Below are 14,901 nucleotides of genomic sequence, written 5' to 3'. Positions count from 1 at the left end.
TTAAAGCCAGTGTCAGTAAAATTAAGTAAGGCAGTTTAACAGATGTCAGCAAGCAAAGGGCCATTCTACAAGTTTTGCTGATTTTTGCTTGCTGTTCATGGAACAGAACATATTCACCTGTATATGTCACACACTGATCTCTTTTATGATACCATTTAGATGAAATGGTCAAGAGACTTTCTTTCTCAGATGGAACATTCAAGCATTGTCAGTTTTTCCAGCAATCCATCAATCTTGTCTTTATGCCATTTATAAAGACACTGAATGACACCACACTTAACCTAAAGTAAGCTTCACTCATGTTAAACTCATCCTTGAATACTGTACATCCTGATAGTCTAGTTGCACGTAACCAGTTAAGGTAGGCACAGAAATTGCAAGAAATTCTCTCAGACAATGTATGTATCATGTAAGGAAGAGGAGATAGAGGACTGTTAGCTTACATTTAAATATAAAAGCAAAATAAAATAGAGAATTAAAAGATCAATGCTATTATAGTTGGTCAGTGTCTGTTACCATACTGTATATGTTTCTTAAAGCTGGTCTCCAGTAAACAGCGAGAGCTGTTTTACCGGCCAAAATTATTTGTATTCCTCTCCATCCAGTCCTGTAATTTACACAGCTCTGCTACACAGGAGAGTCCTGCACGCAGTTTCACTTGCAAGTCTATTCCTCATGCTCACCCTCTGATTGGACAGTGTAAAAGGAAGTAGCACTCTTATGAGCTTATTTCTCTGTCTGTTTGTTCTCTCATCCAATCAGCATGCCCTTTTGCACTGCAATACATTCCTTGACCTGCTTTTCCATCTCCCTCTCTAAGCTTCATTGACAAAGGCTGTCTGGACTTGTAGTTCATTCATGCAAAGAACGCTGTGAGTGAATGATGCGGCTGGGTGGATGGGGCCCTGCTCGGCCGCATTTTATTAAAAAATTGTGACTGCCAGTGGGGAGGAGAAGATCCCCCACTAGCTGTCACAATGTGGAGTGGGGAGGAGCGGGGGCCAGTCTATTCATAACATGTTACTTGTTACACCCGGAATATGGGTGTACCATGTAACACGCTATCCTTTAAACTAAAGCATATTAATGATCAAAATTTAAAATCGTACATTAATTTCCATATTAAATTTCAATTATTACTAGCCTACTTATATTATTTATCTGAATGATCTTGAAACTAACTCTATAAAGAATCCCACACATCTGCTTCCTTGCCGTTTGTGACAGTTAGATCTCATGCACACAGATGTTTGCAGGCATAACATATACCAATCTTAAACTTTTCAGTTTTTTTGCATACATGAGGTGCAGTAGCTGGGCTTTACATCTGGCCATAGAAGTGAATGGCTGTATACTCCTGTATTTACATAAATGCAGGAGCAGTTACTTGTCCATGCACATATGACATATTTCCTAAAGGCATTTGGGAAATACACTGTGCATGCATGATGCAGAGATGCATTGGCATTTACACAAGTACAACCACATACATCCATTTATCGCTAGGAGTGGCTGTACATACCACCTGCACCTCTCCGGCTCCAAACACCTGTGTCCATGTGGTCATATTCACAATGCTCTGTATCATACATTTCACAGAGTCTGCTGTCTGAACTAAAGGGGAGAGGAGGAGTTTCAGGAGTCAGTACAGAAATGACTGCTTGCATGGGATATGTTGTCTTCAGCAGAGCTTTCCTTAAAGTGTTACTAAACCCAGGACCCTGCATTCACTATATCTGGTCTCCTACAGTACACACAACATGGAAATGCAATTATTTTAGTACATATAAACTGCTAAATACCTTTTCCCATCAAAAGTTGGAGCAGTCTTGTGACTTCTATCAGTGTTCAGCAGAGCACTGATTAAAGCTTGTAGGAGGAGTTTTCTTTCTGCTCTAGGAGGATGCAAAACCACTGACCTCTGTCTGGACAGTACTGATTGGCCCTGTGCTGATCACATGCACTCTCCCAAGGAAAAAACCTCTCTAGCAATGCACACCAAACTAAGCGTGTGCAGAATTGCTACGGTTCAGTCTGTCTTATCAGGAGATAAGACGTGGACATTTGAACAAAAGGAGGATCAGAGAAGACAGGATCAAACAGCCTTTTTACACAATGCAGAGAATTAACCCCTTAGGTTCCACAGTGAGTATAACTATCATGATTTACTGCATCTACAGACTGATCTTACTGTTGAGGGTTTAGCAACACTTTAAGCTGGAACACGCTGGTACTCAGTACTGGCACTTCTGCCACTGGTACTGGCACCTTCAGCACTGGTCCTGTATGCAGAGATGCAGAGCTACTGAATTTTAGCAGCTTGGATTTGAGTACCAACTGCTATTCTCTGACAAAAAGCCCTGGTCTTTAGAATTTCAAAGTAAATGAAAATAATGAGCAAAAGAGAAGCTGCAACACAAGCAGGGATTACAGGTAAATAAATAACAAGCTATATAGTGAGCGCTCAGAATGTGTAGCAGCTATTGCACTAAAGGTGACCATAATACCTCCATAATAACATCAAAATGCAAAGAAGTGCAGCGCTTAAGATACGTTCCATCAATAAATATATAAAAGTTCAACGAATAGCAATAGACGCTTATAAGGCAGGTATCTCAGTACTTCAAATGCTGGTGTAAACAGCGACCAAAATAGCAGAAATGCGCACTCACCGGACGTGCATATTAACAGCGCATGTAGTAATAAATGATAGGTGGTGGGCTGCCTCTCTGATCATCAAGCCTTGGAGAGTAGTGAGAATCTGCCTGGTCCAGAGGTCCCCCTTAGGATGGACAGGTATTCTGCTTTGGAAAGGGCTCCCTTCTCTGGATACTGGATATCACAGGGATTTCCTGCAGATGTAATAGCTCGCATAGGAGCTCAAAGAACAGGTGCCCAATAGTGTAGCTATTTTGGTCGGCTGTTTACAGCAGCATTTGAAGTACTGAGATACCGCCTTATAAGGGTCTATTGCTATTCATTGAACTTTTATATATTTATTGATGGAACTTATCTTAAGTGCTGCACTTCTTTGAATTTTGAGGGATTACAGGTAGTTGTGGAAAGAGATGGCCAGCAAACAAGTAGTGCTCACAACATGAAAGGAGTTTTTCAAGTAAGCTTATTTTGGATTGTCAAAAATAATGATTGTTGTATTGTTATTACAATGCTGATGTTATCCAATAAAGGTTTATCCTATAAATAAAGAGGTCATCTAATTTGGCACTTGTAGCTTAGCTTTAATACTTCCTTTATTATTGCGATTGCAAGGAAGAATGTTTGTTTATGATGACAATGACACATGTAGCCATGTCTCTCTGTCAAATGTGACCTGCAGTTTTATTGTTAACAGAACAGTGATTACAGAATAACTTCAGTGGCACCAATGTCATTAACAAGAAGAATCTGACATTTACAGTTCTTCGCTCTCTACAGTAACAATACTTAACTTCAGAATAAAGTTCACTGTGGTCTAGGTGAACTTCATGAGTCAAGTATTCCTTGTTTGAGGGGAATATGCTCAAGGCCATTTTCACATGTATTAGATGACATCAAAGGGGGTACTGAACAAACCAGCTGGCTAAGCCTCCAGCTCTTTCATTTTGAAGTTTTGTTTCAGCACCTGAAGTAGTTAAATATTTGGCTACAAAACAATGCACTGTCTGTTTGTGTGTCTGAATTATAACCAGGAAGCGAGGAGGAAAATGCAGAGCAGGATGTGTAATGATCTGCACTAGAGTTGGAATTTTCTGCAATGCTAATAGAAGAGTCATAACAAACGTGCATGAATGCTGTGACTTTTGTGCTCTTATACTCCCATACTTGTCCTATCCCACACTCCCATACAATTATTTCTGCTAGTCATCACAAATTTTTCTCTTTAGCAGGGTGACATATCATTTTTGTTAGAGCAGAAAATGTTTTGGCCAGTTTGATATCTCAGTTTCTTGAATGCAGGTATGACACATATTTATGTTTGACAAAAAGCATCTCGCCCCGCTAATTCATTGCAGCTTACTTTTTTAGACAGAATGAGTAATAATCTTTAGTGTGTCAGGGGGTCTGTCATCAATTTATTACAGGCTTTTTCAGTTAAACTTTGTGATGCTTATTATAAGAAAGAACTAACTCATAAAATGTATTTGAAGGGCAGCCAAGTTTACTGTAGTTTGAGTTTGTTGTGTTCTTTCATATGACAAACTGCAACATTTTGCTTTGGGACCAAAATTAAAGTGTTGCACGCAGAGCATGCTTATTATGAAAATGGCAGGCATATTGCAGAAATAAAAGCTGCCCTGGTTAGACGAGTACACGTGTCTGTGTACAGGTTAACTGGTAGAACGTCTGGTAGGCAGAGACAGCCACTGTTAGTCGTACAGTCACAGGATATCACTTGCCTGCTCTTCACGCTTCACCTTTTGCAAGTACTAAATTCCCTAGACAGAAAGTCTTGAGTAGACAGAAGCTGTCATCCCCTGTCCTCCTGCGTCTCCAAACTGAATGAGAGTGGCTGAGTCCTCCTTTCGTTCTGTGCTGTGATCCGTACCCAGCCAGTGATGACAAACTTGCTTCTGTTTCTGCCGGCGCCTTTGTCACTACTGTCCCCTTTGGATGGCCTCTTTCATCTAATCATTAAAATCCATGTTTAGTACTTGCCCCACCTGGTTCACTCACCTGAATGTTTGCTACTCCTTTCATCAGCAGATAAGTGCCTTTGGAGTATTTCTACTAGATAATGTTGGATAAATATATAGCTGCTAGTTTGTAATATGCTTCCTGAATGTGCTACAAAATGTACCTGGTGGATAAAATACACTATACTATAAAATCATTTCAAATGTGGTCATGGTGTTTATGAATAACCTACATGTGCTTCCAATGGAATTGTTTAGTTCCGTATGGTTCACAAAACATTCTCAATAACAAGGTGCTGTGGTAGAGCCAGTTGTCACTTTCATTGTGTGAAGAGATGGATGTGCATGTGAATCATAGGGCAAGCTTTGACAATGACAAATGTTCATCTGAGGCTCTTTTTTGCAGGTACTTTGTCCTGAACAAACTTCCTAATCTAAAGTTTTTGGACACCAGGAAAGTGACAAACAAAGAGCGTGAAGTGGCAGGTTCCAGAGGAGCATTCATGAGAGTGGTAAAGCCCCAAGAAAATAAGGTGAGATAATATAAAAAATTATAATAAACTTAAAGCAGACAACTGAAGAGAATCCTGAAGCAGAGAGCTCTCTATAAGGTCACACTTTAGTGGTGTAGTAAGAGAAGTATCAAAGTATGTGGTAGAAACTGGGCCCTTACTCATTGAAGGCATGGATGGCCAACCTAGCCATATCAAATTAACCTCTCCTTTGCCATTACCTTCAGAAAAAGTGTGTGGCTAAGTTGCTTCTGCTGAAGCATAGAAAACACTGTGCGAGTAGGAAGGGGTATTGAAGTTGTGTAGGGGGATTGGATACACATGAGGGGTTATAAGGGTTGGGTAGTTTAGATGCAGAGGTAATAGGATAGCATGTTTCTTCCAGGGGTAGTTATAGCAGTTGGGGATGATAGGTCTGGAAATCTTTTGTGAGATGTGAGACTGAAGCTCAGAGGCCCTGGCTCATATCTTGCTTTAGGACCCCTTGGTGTGTCAAGCTATTCAGCTGGTGAAATGTAGATGTTAGTGTAACCTATATACATAGATTTGCCAAATTCAAGAATAGCATTAACATATTTTTACATTATATAATGTTATAATGATATGAGAATATCCTATATTTTCCCAAGTGCTCTAAAATGTTTAACTTTTGATTTTGTTTAAGATAATCAAATCTAGAAAGAAGTTAAGACATTTTGATTATGGTCTGAGCATGCCTTATGTAACATGAACAATGAAAGAGAGAGAATAGTGCATGAATCTTGTGCAAAAAAAAAACAACTAAAGATACATTTATTAGGTATAAAAACTAAAAACAAACGGGCAATTCACTATCTTTTGCAAAGGAACACATGCATACTGCTTATCAAATTCATAGCTAGAAAGTGATATATGTATGATTATAACTGAACTATGACCTCAGACCTATAGCTGGCCAATGAGCCTGAAAAAAATCTTCTAATACAAAAGATTGGAAGCTCATGTGCATGACCATCTAGAATGGCTGAATGTGTAAACTGAAGTTAATAGAGCCTAATTAATGTAGGACTATTCCAACAATGTTAATATTAACCATATTTCTGCTGTTGTCCTTAATGTGTTATATCTACAGAAATTAAAATAAACTGTTAGCAAACAGAATGCATGTTATAACACACAGTGTGCTTCTGGTGAAGTTTTATCACATGCAATCATTAAGTAATGGTGGGTTAGCCGACAAGGTCAGCCAATGATGGAAGCAGAAGGTCTAATGAGATGTTTTGTTTTGTTTTGCTCTTGCGTTGATTTCTGTTGGTACATTTTCGAACAGCAGGCAGGGGGCCATCAATACTGTAGAAAATACACCACAATTAGTGCTTGCTCTCATGTTAATTTCTGCACAGATCCCTGTAATTGTCACTAATCGCAATTAGACAGAAAAAGGCTACATAGACATTTGCATTGTTCCCCTGTGCTGTGTCTAGACAGGGCAATATGTAATACCACTTTTATACTACAATTGTCAGCAATGTAGCTGAGTAAATAAAATGTATTACTAGAGTCCTTTGGCCATAATTGTCTAATTGTTTATTCTTAATATTTATTTAAGTGGTCCTTTACAATTTTAGAATCCCACCACGCCCCTGTCCTTTCATTTTGCACTGTTATATCAGCAAAGATTATAGTCAAGCTACATTGGCTATATTTAGCTCTGTCAAAACCAATAATGCCAGATCTGTACAAAAAGAGTACTGCAATATGAAGGTTATAGGTTTACCCCAATCTAGAACAATATACACTACAAAGAACTTAATAAGTTACAAGAGTTTAATGGATGGTATGCTTAAGGACTTTGCTCAATATGTCAACTGCATATTACAATGTGCTTAAAAGTTTTTGTATGTTACAGGACAAGTTTCAGATTCTTAGCTAAAAATGTTTCCAGTACATACAACTACATGTCCTGAGCTGTTAGAGCTGTATACAAAAGCTTACCTTGACAAATATGCCCATTATTTCCATCTTAGCTAATATAGATACGAAAAAGGGTTGATCTCTTACTTTTTTCAGCTATTGAATTGAGAGGTGTATGCCAATACAACACTAACTGGGAAATAGACTTGGGTCCTATATCGAATGACTAGTGGGTGGCAACATTAGAACTCGACCCAAAAGTGTCTTTCTCCACCTCTCAAAAACTTGAACAATGTTTTTTCTTGCATTATGTATATTGCACCCCTCAAATTATATCAGTTGCATTGCAGACATCAATCCCTGGGACTTCACTTACCTGTGTATTGGGTTATCTAGATTAGGAACTCTTTCAACCTGAGATCTCTGCCCCAGTAAGCAGACTTTTGATTTTAGTGAGAAAGTTGATAGCCCAAAAGTGTTTCTCTCCCATCCTCCCTACAGTAGAGAAATGGTGACACCAAGTTAATTTAGCCACCAGTGGCATTTATATCTCAAAGATTGCTACAATGCCCAGGTGCCTGAAGTTATCACCATTGGTAACCAGCATGGAACAGATTCAGTAGAGGTTCAGTAGAGCTCAGAGTTTTCCTGCCATATATGCTCTATGACATCTTCTGCTTGACAGGCCTGTTTAGTGTTGCATTCCGATTTGTGTCCAAGAAAGTGTCCCCTGAAACAATCAAGATAGTGGAGGGGGCTTCTCAAAATATCACATATTTATTAGACATTTGAAATTGTTCCCATTGAAACAATCTAGCTGAATGTTCCTCAGATTCATCCCTCAGGGCAGAAGTCACTGCTATCGCTGTATATCATTCACCCTTGCAAACCATTGTGATACTGTAGGTGGGAGCTTTTTTTTATGTACTTGGAATACAGACTCTTTTTGCATGTAGAAGCTGTAATAGTGACTTGTGATAATGTTTTCAAGAGAAGATGGCATGTTAAGGAGAACAGTGGCTGAGTTGTCAAAAAGGGACATGTCCATAGGTTGTTGTGTTATTTAAAGAACCTGTTGCCAGAACAGGCCAATAGAAAGGAATTTCCACAATATGTGCATAAGTGTACCTTTTTGCGCTAGCACAGGTCACTTTGTCGTGGAAATAGTTTAGTAAGGACAGTCAAGGTCCTGTACCTCTGTGTCAGGATGTTGTAAGTCATTTCTTGATACTTGCTAAGCTACCCCCTCATCCCCCCTCTCCCTCGACATAATCTGCAGGGACTTCGTCACTGCTCAAACTCCCTCCAACCCCGTTCCCCCTCACTCAGCTACCCCCTCATCACCCCTCTCCCATGACCCCACCACTGCTTTGACCTCCACTTCCACCCCACCCTACATTCCTCATACTGAAGCCCCCTCAACACTCCGCACCTTTGACCTTACTACCATCGAGGAAGTCTCCAAGGTCCTCTCTGATGCCCACCTCACCACCTGCCCCCTCGACCCTATCCCCTCACAACTCCTACAACCTCCTTCCCCCTCCATCCTATGCTCCCTCACCCACATCTTTAATCTCTCCCTCTCCTCCGGCACATTCCCCTCCCCTCTGAAACATGCACACATCACCCCCATACTTAAAAAGCCCTCCCTGGACCCCAATGACCCGAACAACCTCAGACCCATCTCCCTGCTCCCATTCACATCCAAACTCCTCGAGCGCCTAGTCTACACCCGCCTAAGCTCTCACCTCAACGACAACAACCTCCTCGATCCCCTACAGTCCAGCTTCCGTCCCCTACACTCCACCAAAACTGCCTTACTCAAACTCTCCAACGACCTGCTAACTGCCAACGCTAATGGCCACTATTCAGTGCTCCTACTCCTTGACCTCTCCGCGGCCTTCGACACAGTCGACCACCCCCTCCTCCTCAAAAAACAACACTCCCTTGGCCTCAGAGATTCTGCTCTCTCCTGGCTCTCATCCTACCTGTCACAACGCTCTTTCAGCGTTACCTATAATGCTACCACATCCCCCTCAATCCCCCTCTCTGTTGGGGTCCCTCAAGGCTCCGTCCTCGGGCCCCTTCTCTTCTCCATCTACACCTCCTCCCTTGGCCAACTCATACACTCTCACGGCTTCAACGGCCCCTTTATGCCGACGACACAGAAATCTATCTCTCAACCCCCCACCTCACCCCCTCAGTCTCCGCCCGAATCACACACCTACTGAACGACATATCAGACTGGATGTCGCTCCACTTCCTTAAACTGAACCTCTCCAAAACCGAGTTTCTTGTCTTCCCCCCAGCCCGGACCCCACCCCCTATTGACTTCTCCATCATGTCCAACAACGCCACCATCAAAATCCCCCCGCAGGCCAGAGTACTTGGTGTCATTCTGGACTCCAACCTATCCTTCCAGCCCCAAGTCCAATCTTACTGGCCTGCCTCGCCGCTGGCTATCCCCGCTTCAGTCAATCCTGAATACGGCTGCCAGACTTATTCACCTTTCCAACCACTCTGTTTACGCCACCCCCCTCTGCCAATCCCTCCACTGGCTTCTGATTGCGCAACGGATCAAATTCAAAATCCTAACACTGACGTACAAAGCGGTCCACCATACTGCCCCGAACTACATCACCGACCTAATATCCAAGTACCACTCAGCACACACACTCCGCTCCTCACAAGACCTCCTTCTCTCTAGTTTCCTGGTCTCCTCCTCCCATGCCCGCTTCCAGGACTTCTTCAGGGTGTCACCCATCCTCTGGAACTCCCTGCCCCAACCCATCAGATTATCACCTACTCTCCTCTCCTTTAGGCGCAACCTGAAAACCACCTCTTCAGGGAAGCCTACCCCACCCCCTGCTAACTTGCCGACCTCCTCCACTCTTCCTACCACTCCATCCCCCACAGCTTTCTCCTCCTGTGCCACCATCCCCTCCCTCCTAGATTGTAAGCTCGAAAGAGCAGGGCCCTCGATCCCCTCATGTTTTGCATTGTATTGTTATTGTTCTGTCACATGTTCTGTCCCCCTTTGTAATGTACAGCGCTGAGCGAACTATTGGCGCTTTATAAATACTGTATAATAATATTAATAAACAAGGCTTTGTGCACACAGAATAGAATTTGGTCTCTTCAACTATATGTGAATGTGGTATTCAAGTCATTTTCCCATTTCCATAGGTAAGTTGGGTCTTGTTGTGAGTATATTCACATTAATGAGTAAGTGAGTCTCCACATTCCCTATTCCGGGGTCATGGAATTTGTTCAAAGGTCCCTAATAATCACCCATTTGTCAGAGCTCAGAAGATTTGAGACTTGCATGAGAACTTGTTCAAACCAAGTTCTGAACACTCCACCTGAAAGACCTGTGCAAAATCTGGATGACCAAAAATGGGCATCAATGGAAAGAGGAAGTTTTGAAAGTCTAGTAATTTGTAATATATGCCTATTTCAAGTAAAGTTGGCCTGATCAGGGGGTGGGATAGAGGATCTTGTATTATCTTCTTACCTGCCGAAGAAATTCCCATTAGGGAAGATGGTGAAGAGCCCTGTTCAAGGGACACTCAAAACTTTTTTGGTCCATGCCATGTGGTCAAATCCGCTACTCAGCAATATATACTGCCTTGTAATACAAGGCATGGTCTGGGAAACCCAGTCCTTCCCTAGATTTCGATCTGAGCAAAGTAGTTCTTTTGATATGGGCTGCTTTACCCTGCCAAATAAATGTGATAAATTCAGCCTGAATGGTTCTGATTTGAAGAAAGCTTATGAAATATGGACAGATAGGATTTGTAACAGATATAGGAGGTGGGGAATTATGTTAATTTGTAGAACATTGCACTTGCCAGACCAGGATAATACCAACTTTTTCCATTTTTCAAGATCAGCAAAATATTCAGTTTGAAGACGAGGTTGGGGTTTGCAGGAATTTTTGTCCCTAGATACTGGATGGTTTGTTCGGCACATCCAAAATGGGGAGTTGGGAGGTATGAATGAAAGAACACTAGCTCAAAGGGAAATTTTGTGGATTTCTGAGTTATGTAAATTTACTTTCAAATTTGATAGAGATCCATAAGAACAGAGCTCCTGTAAGTGCAGGTAGCGATACGATTGGGTTACTAAGGCAAAAGAGGTCATCAGCTTATGCGTCTACTTTATAGTGGTAACCACATGCTCCCTCTGATGTCAGGATTGTGTTGAATATGTTGCAGAAACGGTTATAATGTGAGCTCAAAAAACCTTCCTGGTTCTGTTGCTTCCATCCAGCAGACTAGAATTGAAACCATTTATTCATACTTTATTTTGTTAATGTAAACCAATAAAAAATATCTGACTTAAAAATAATACCAGATCTTTAGCTAAGATTGTACCACAATGTAGTCAATTTACAACACTTGGATATTAATTATACAGTGCCTTGAAAAAGTATTCATACTCCTTAAATTTTTCCACATTTTGTCATGTTACAACCAAAAACGTAAATGTATTTTACTGGGATTTATGTGATAGACCAACACAAAGTGGCACATAATTGTGAAGTGGAAGGAAAATGATAAATGGTTTTGAACATTTTTTAAAAATAAATATGTGAAAACTGTGGAGTACATTTTTATTCAGCCCCCCCGGAGTCAATACTTTGTAGAACCATCTTTTGCTGCAATTATAGCTGCAAGTCTTTTTAGGGGATGTCTCTACCAGCTTTGCACATCTAGAGTGACATTTTTGCTCATTCTTTTTTGCAAAATAGCCCGAGCCCTGTCAGATTGGATGGAGATCATCTGTGAACAGCAATTTTCAAGTCTTGCCACAAATTCTCAGTTGGATTTAGGTCTGGACTTTGACTGGGCCATTCTAACACATGAATATGCTTTGATCTAAACCATTCCATTGTAGCTCTGGCTGTGTGTTTAGGGTAGTTGTCCTGCTGGCAGGTGAACCTCCACCCTAGTCTCATGTCTTTAGCAGACTCTAACAGGTTTTCTTCTAAGATTGCCCTGTATTTGGCTCCATCCATCTTCCCATCAACTCTGACCAGCTTCCTTGTCCCGGCTGAAGAAAAGCATCCCCACAACATGATGCTGCCACCACCATGTTTCATGGTTGGGGATGGTGTGTTCAGGATGATGGGCAGCGTTAGTTTTCCGCCACACATAGTGTTTTGCTTTTTAGGCCAAAATATTTAATTTTGGTCTCATCTGACCAGAGCACCTTCTTCCACATGTTTGCTGTGTCCCCCACATGACTTCTCACAAACTGCAAAGAGGACTTCTTATGGCTTTCCTTCAACAATGGATTTCTTCTTGCCACACTTCCATAAAGGCCAGATTTGTGGAGTGCACGACTAATAGTTGTCCTATGGACAGATTCTCCCACCTGAGCTGTGGATCTCTGCAGCTCCTCCAGAGTTACCATGGGCCATGTCACAAGTTAGCCTGCAGGTTCTTATTTGTGTATTGAGAAGAATAAGAAGAATGAGCAACAATGTCACTCTGTAGATATGTAGAGCTTGTAGAGACATACCCAAAAAGACTTGCAGCTGTAATTGCAGCAAAAGGTGGTTATACAAAGTATTGATATGGGGGGCTGAATACAAATGCACTCCACACTTTTCAGATGTTTACTTGTAAAAATTTTGAAAACCGTTTGTCATATTCCTCCAACTTCACAATTATGTGCCACTTTGTGTTTGTCTATCACATAAAATCCCAATAAAAGAAATTTACGTCTTTGGTTGTAACATGACAAAAAGTAGAAAATTTCAAGGGGTAATAATACTTCTTCAAGGCAATGTTAGTTGCATATTAATTTATGCCCAGTCAGATCAAAAAAGCCCAGCTTCCCCCTTAATGGGCTTCTATAATACCTGGAATATAAGAAATGTGCATCCTTTTAGACCTTACAATGGCCATTATTTATCAACATGTCAGTACATGTCAGTAGATTTAAAGCCTGCAAAAGTCCTAGTTGAAGACTTTCAATGAACTGGTCAAAAAAAATTATTTCTGGGTCCTATTGCAGAGTGTACAATAGTCTGCTTGGACTCCAAATGTGGTCAATGAATCTATATTTTGGGGACCGTCTTTAATTCTATTGGCAGTGTACCACTACCCCCTTAGCAGTTGCTGGAGTTTTGGGTCCCCCTATAGTCCTGCACAGCCAGGCAACACACATTTCTCAGAGACTTGCGTCCAGGAGTCAATAACCAGTCCTTGAGCTTGTTTTTTTGATTATTTATTGAGGGGGATTTCAACTTGGATGGGGTAGGGGGGTATACGGAATGCCCAATGGAACCGATGAACTGAGGACAACTTTCTGAAACTATTTACAAGTCTCTGTTGCAACACAGTCTCTTTGGAGAGCTAGCCAGCATCTCCCATAGTACCACCTCAGACCCAGCTGTCTGGAGGTATCCCTGAGCTTGGGATCCAATGCAGGTGGTGAATCTGGTTTCCCACTCTGTCCCGTCTGGCCCAGGGGGTGCAGGTCTACTCACTCAGTCCTTCTTCTGTGCGGCTGGTGGGTTGGTGGCTGCTACCAGGCCTTCTAGCAGGGCCACTCCTTCCCTGCTACACAGGTGGCCCTTGCTCTGGGGACCTGTGAGGGTCTGAGTTTTTTCCTTCCCAGCTCCATCTGAGCCCCCTCCCAGGCTCCTGCCTCACATTCTTTCTTCTGTCTTCCACCTGAACTCAGCTGCAGGTGAGCAGGCTCACTTAGTTTTAAGGGTTGTCCTGGCCCCTTGCCAAGCCTCCTGTTGGGGACTAGCCAGGCTCCCTCAAAAGTGCAGATCAACCACTCCTTAGATCCACACACTGCTTCTACACCTTTCTCCAAAGTTCTAGGGCAAGTGGACATTTCAAAAGGCTAGTCTGCAGAGCCTCTCAGCTCTGACTGAAGTTTTACCCCTGCTAGCTACTCAGCCTTCCTGGCTAACAATTCAGGTCTAGCTCCCCCTAGCTGACTAGGAGGGTGCTACACCAGCCACCACATTATAATTGGGACTAGACAAAAAGTATTTTTCACAAGAATGTGCTTCTAACAAGTGTTACAATCTTCCCTGCCATGGAACCTCTACATTATCCTTGATACCTACAAAGAATATATACATAGATGAAAGTCATAGAGTAGAAAATGCTAATGCTGTATAACATTTTGCATACATTTCAGAGCTGTTGATTTTTTACTTTTTGTAACTACCAGGAGCCTTGCATTTTCCACATTCATCTTTTCAATATGAGTGGTTTGCCTCTGACCAGCTTGAGCTAAAGGTACTTATAAAGCACTGGCAGATTAAGCAGTGTTTTACATATAAAGAAAATATTACAGCACTATTTTTTCTTTATTTTTAAGAATTGTGGTGTATCTGTATTTATTACACGCAGCTACTTATTTGGTTAGTGCTGACTTCACACACACATATATATATATATTTTTTTTTTTCAGTGCTTTACATATATACAGTGGTACCTTGACCTACGAGTGCATTTAGGTACGAATTTTCTGAGGTACGAGTAGTCATTCGGTCGATTTTTTGCTTTGTTACGCGAGCAAAAAATTGAGGTACTAGCTAGAGACTGCGCTGCTAGATGGCGTAGTGAGCAGTGACACCACAGCATCCCAGCCTCCAAGACACACCTCCAACACGTGCTCTTGGTCTTCTCATGGTCTCATCACGTGTTTATGGTCTCTTCACGTGTTTACCTCAAACCAGAGGGTGAGTGTTTTCTGCTTTTCTGGAACAGGTGCAGAGTTCCATTTTATACCAGTTTATACCAACTTATACCAAACTTTCTGGTGCCATGTCTCCCAAGAAAGTAAGTGCTAGTGACAATGCTGACAAGAGGAGGATGATGTCCATT

General features: G+C 41.7%; 1 protein-coding gene across 2 annotated transcripts in view; it reads left to right on the top strand.

Annotated features, from left to right (window-relative positions):
* The window catches only part of LRMDA (leucine rich melanocyte differentiation associated), a 1,105,225-nt gene that overhangs the window by 654,022 nt on the left and 436,302 nt on the right, over positions 1-14,901 (top strand). For both annotated transcript variants that reach the window (XM_089682571.1, XM_089682570.1), the window contains exon 5: positions 5,041-5,167. In XM_089682571.1, the coding sequence (XP_089538697.1) occupies positions 5,041-5,167 (127 nt within the window). The remainder of the gene's footprint in view (positions 1-5,040; positions 5,168-14,901) is intronic.

This window comes from Staurois parvus, unplaced genomic scaffold (assembly GCF_062004578.1).
Source record: "Staurois parvus isolate SC_StPar_1 unplaced genomic scaffold, SC_StPar_1.0 ptg000291l, whole genome shotgun sequence".
Lineage (NCBI taxonomy): Eukaryota > Metazoa > Chordata > Amphibia > Anura > Ranidae > Staurois > Staurois parvus.
This window is presented reverse-complemented; position numbering and strand designations above follow the sequence as displayed.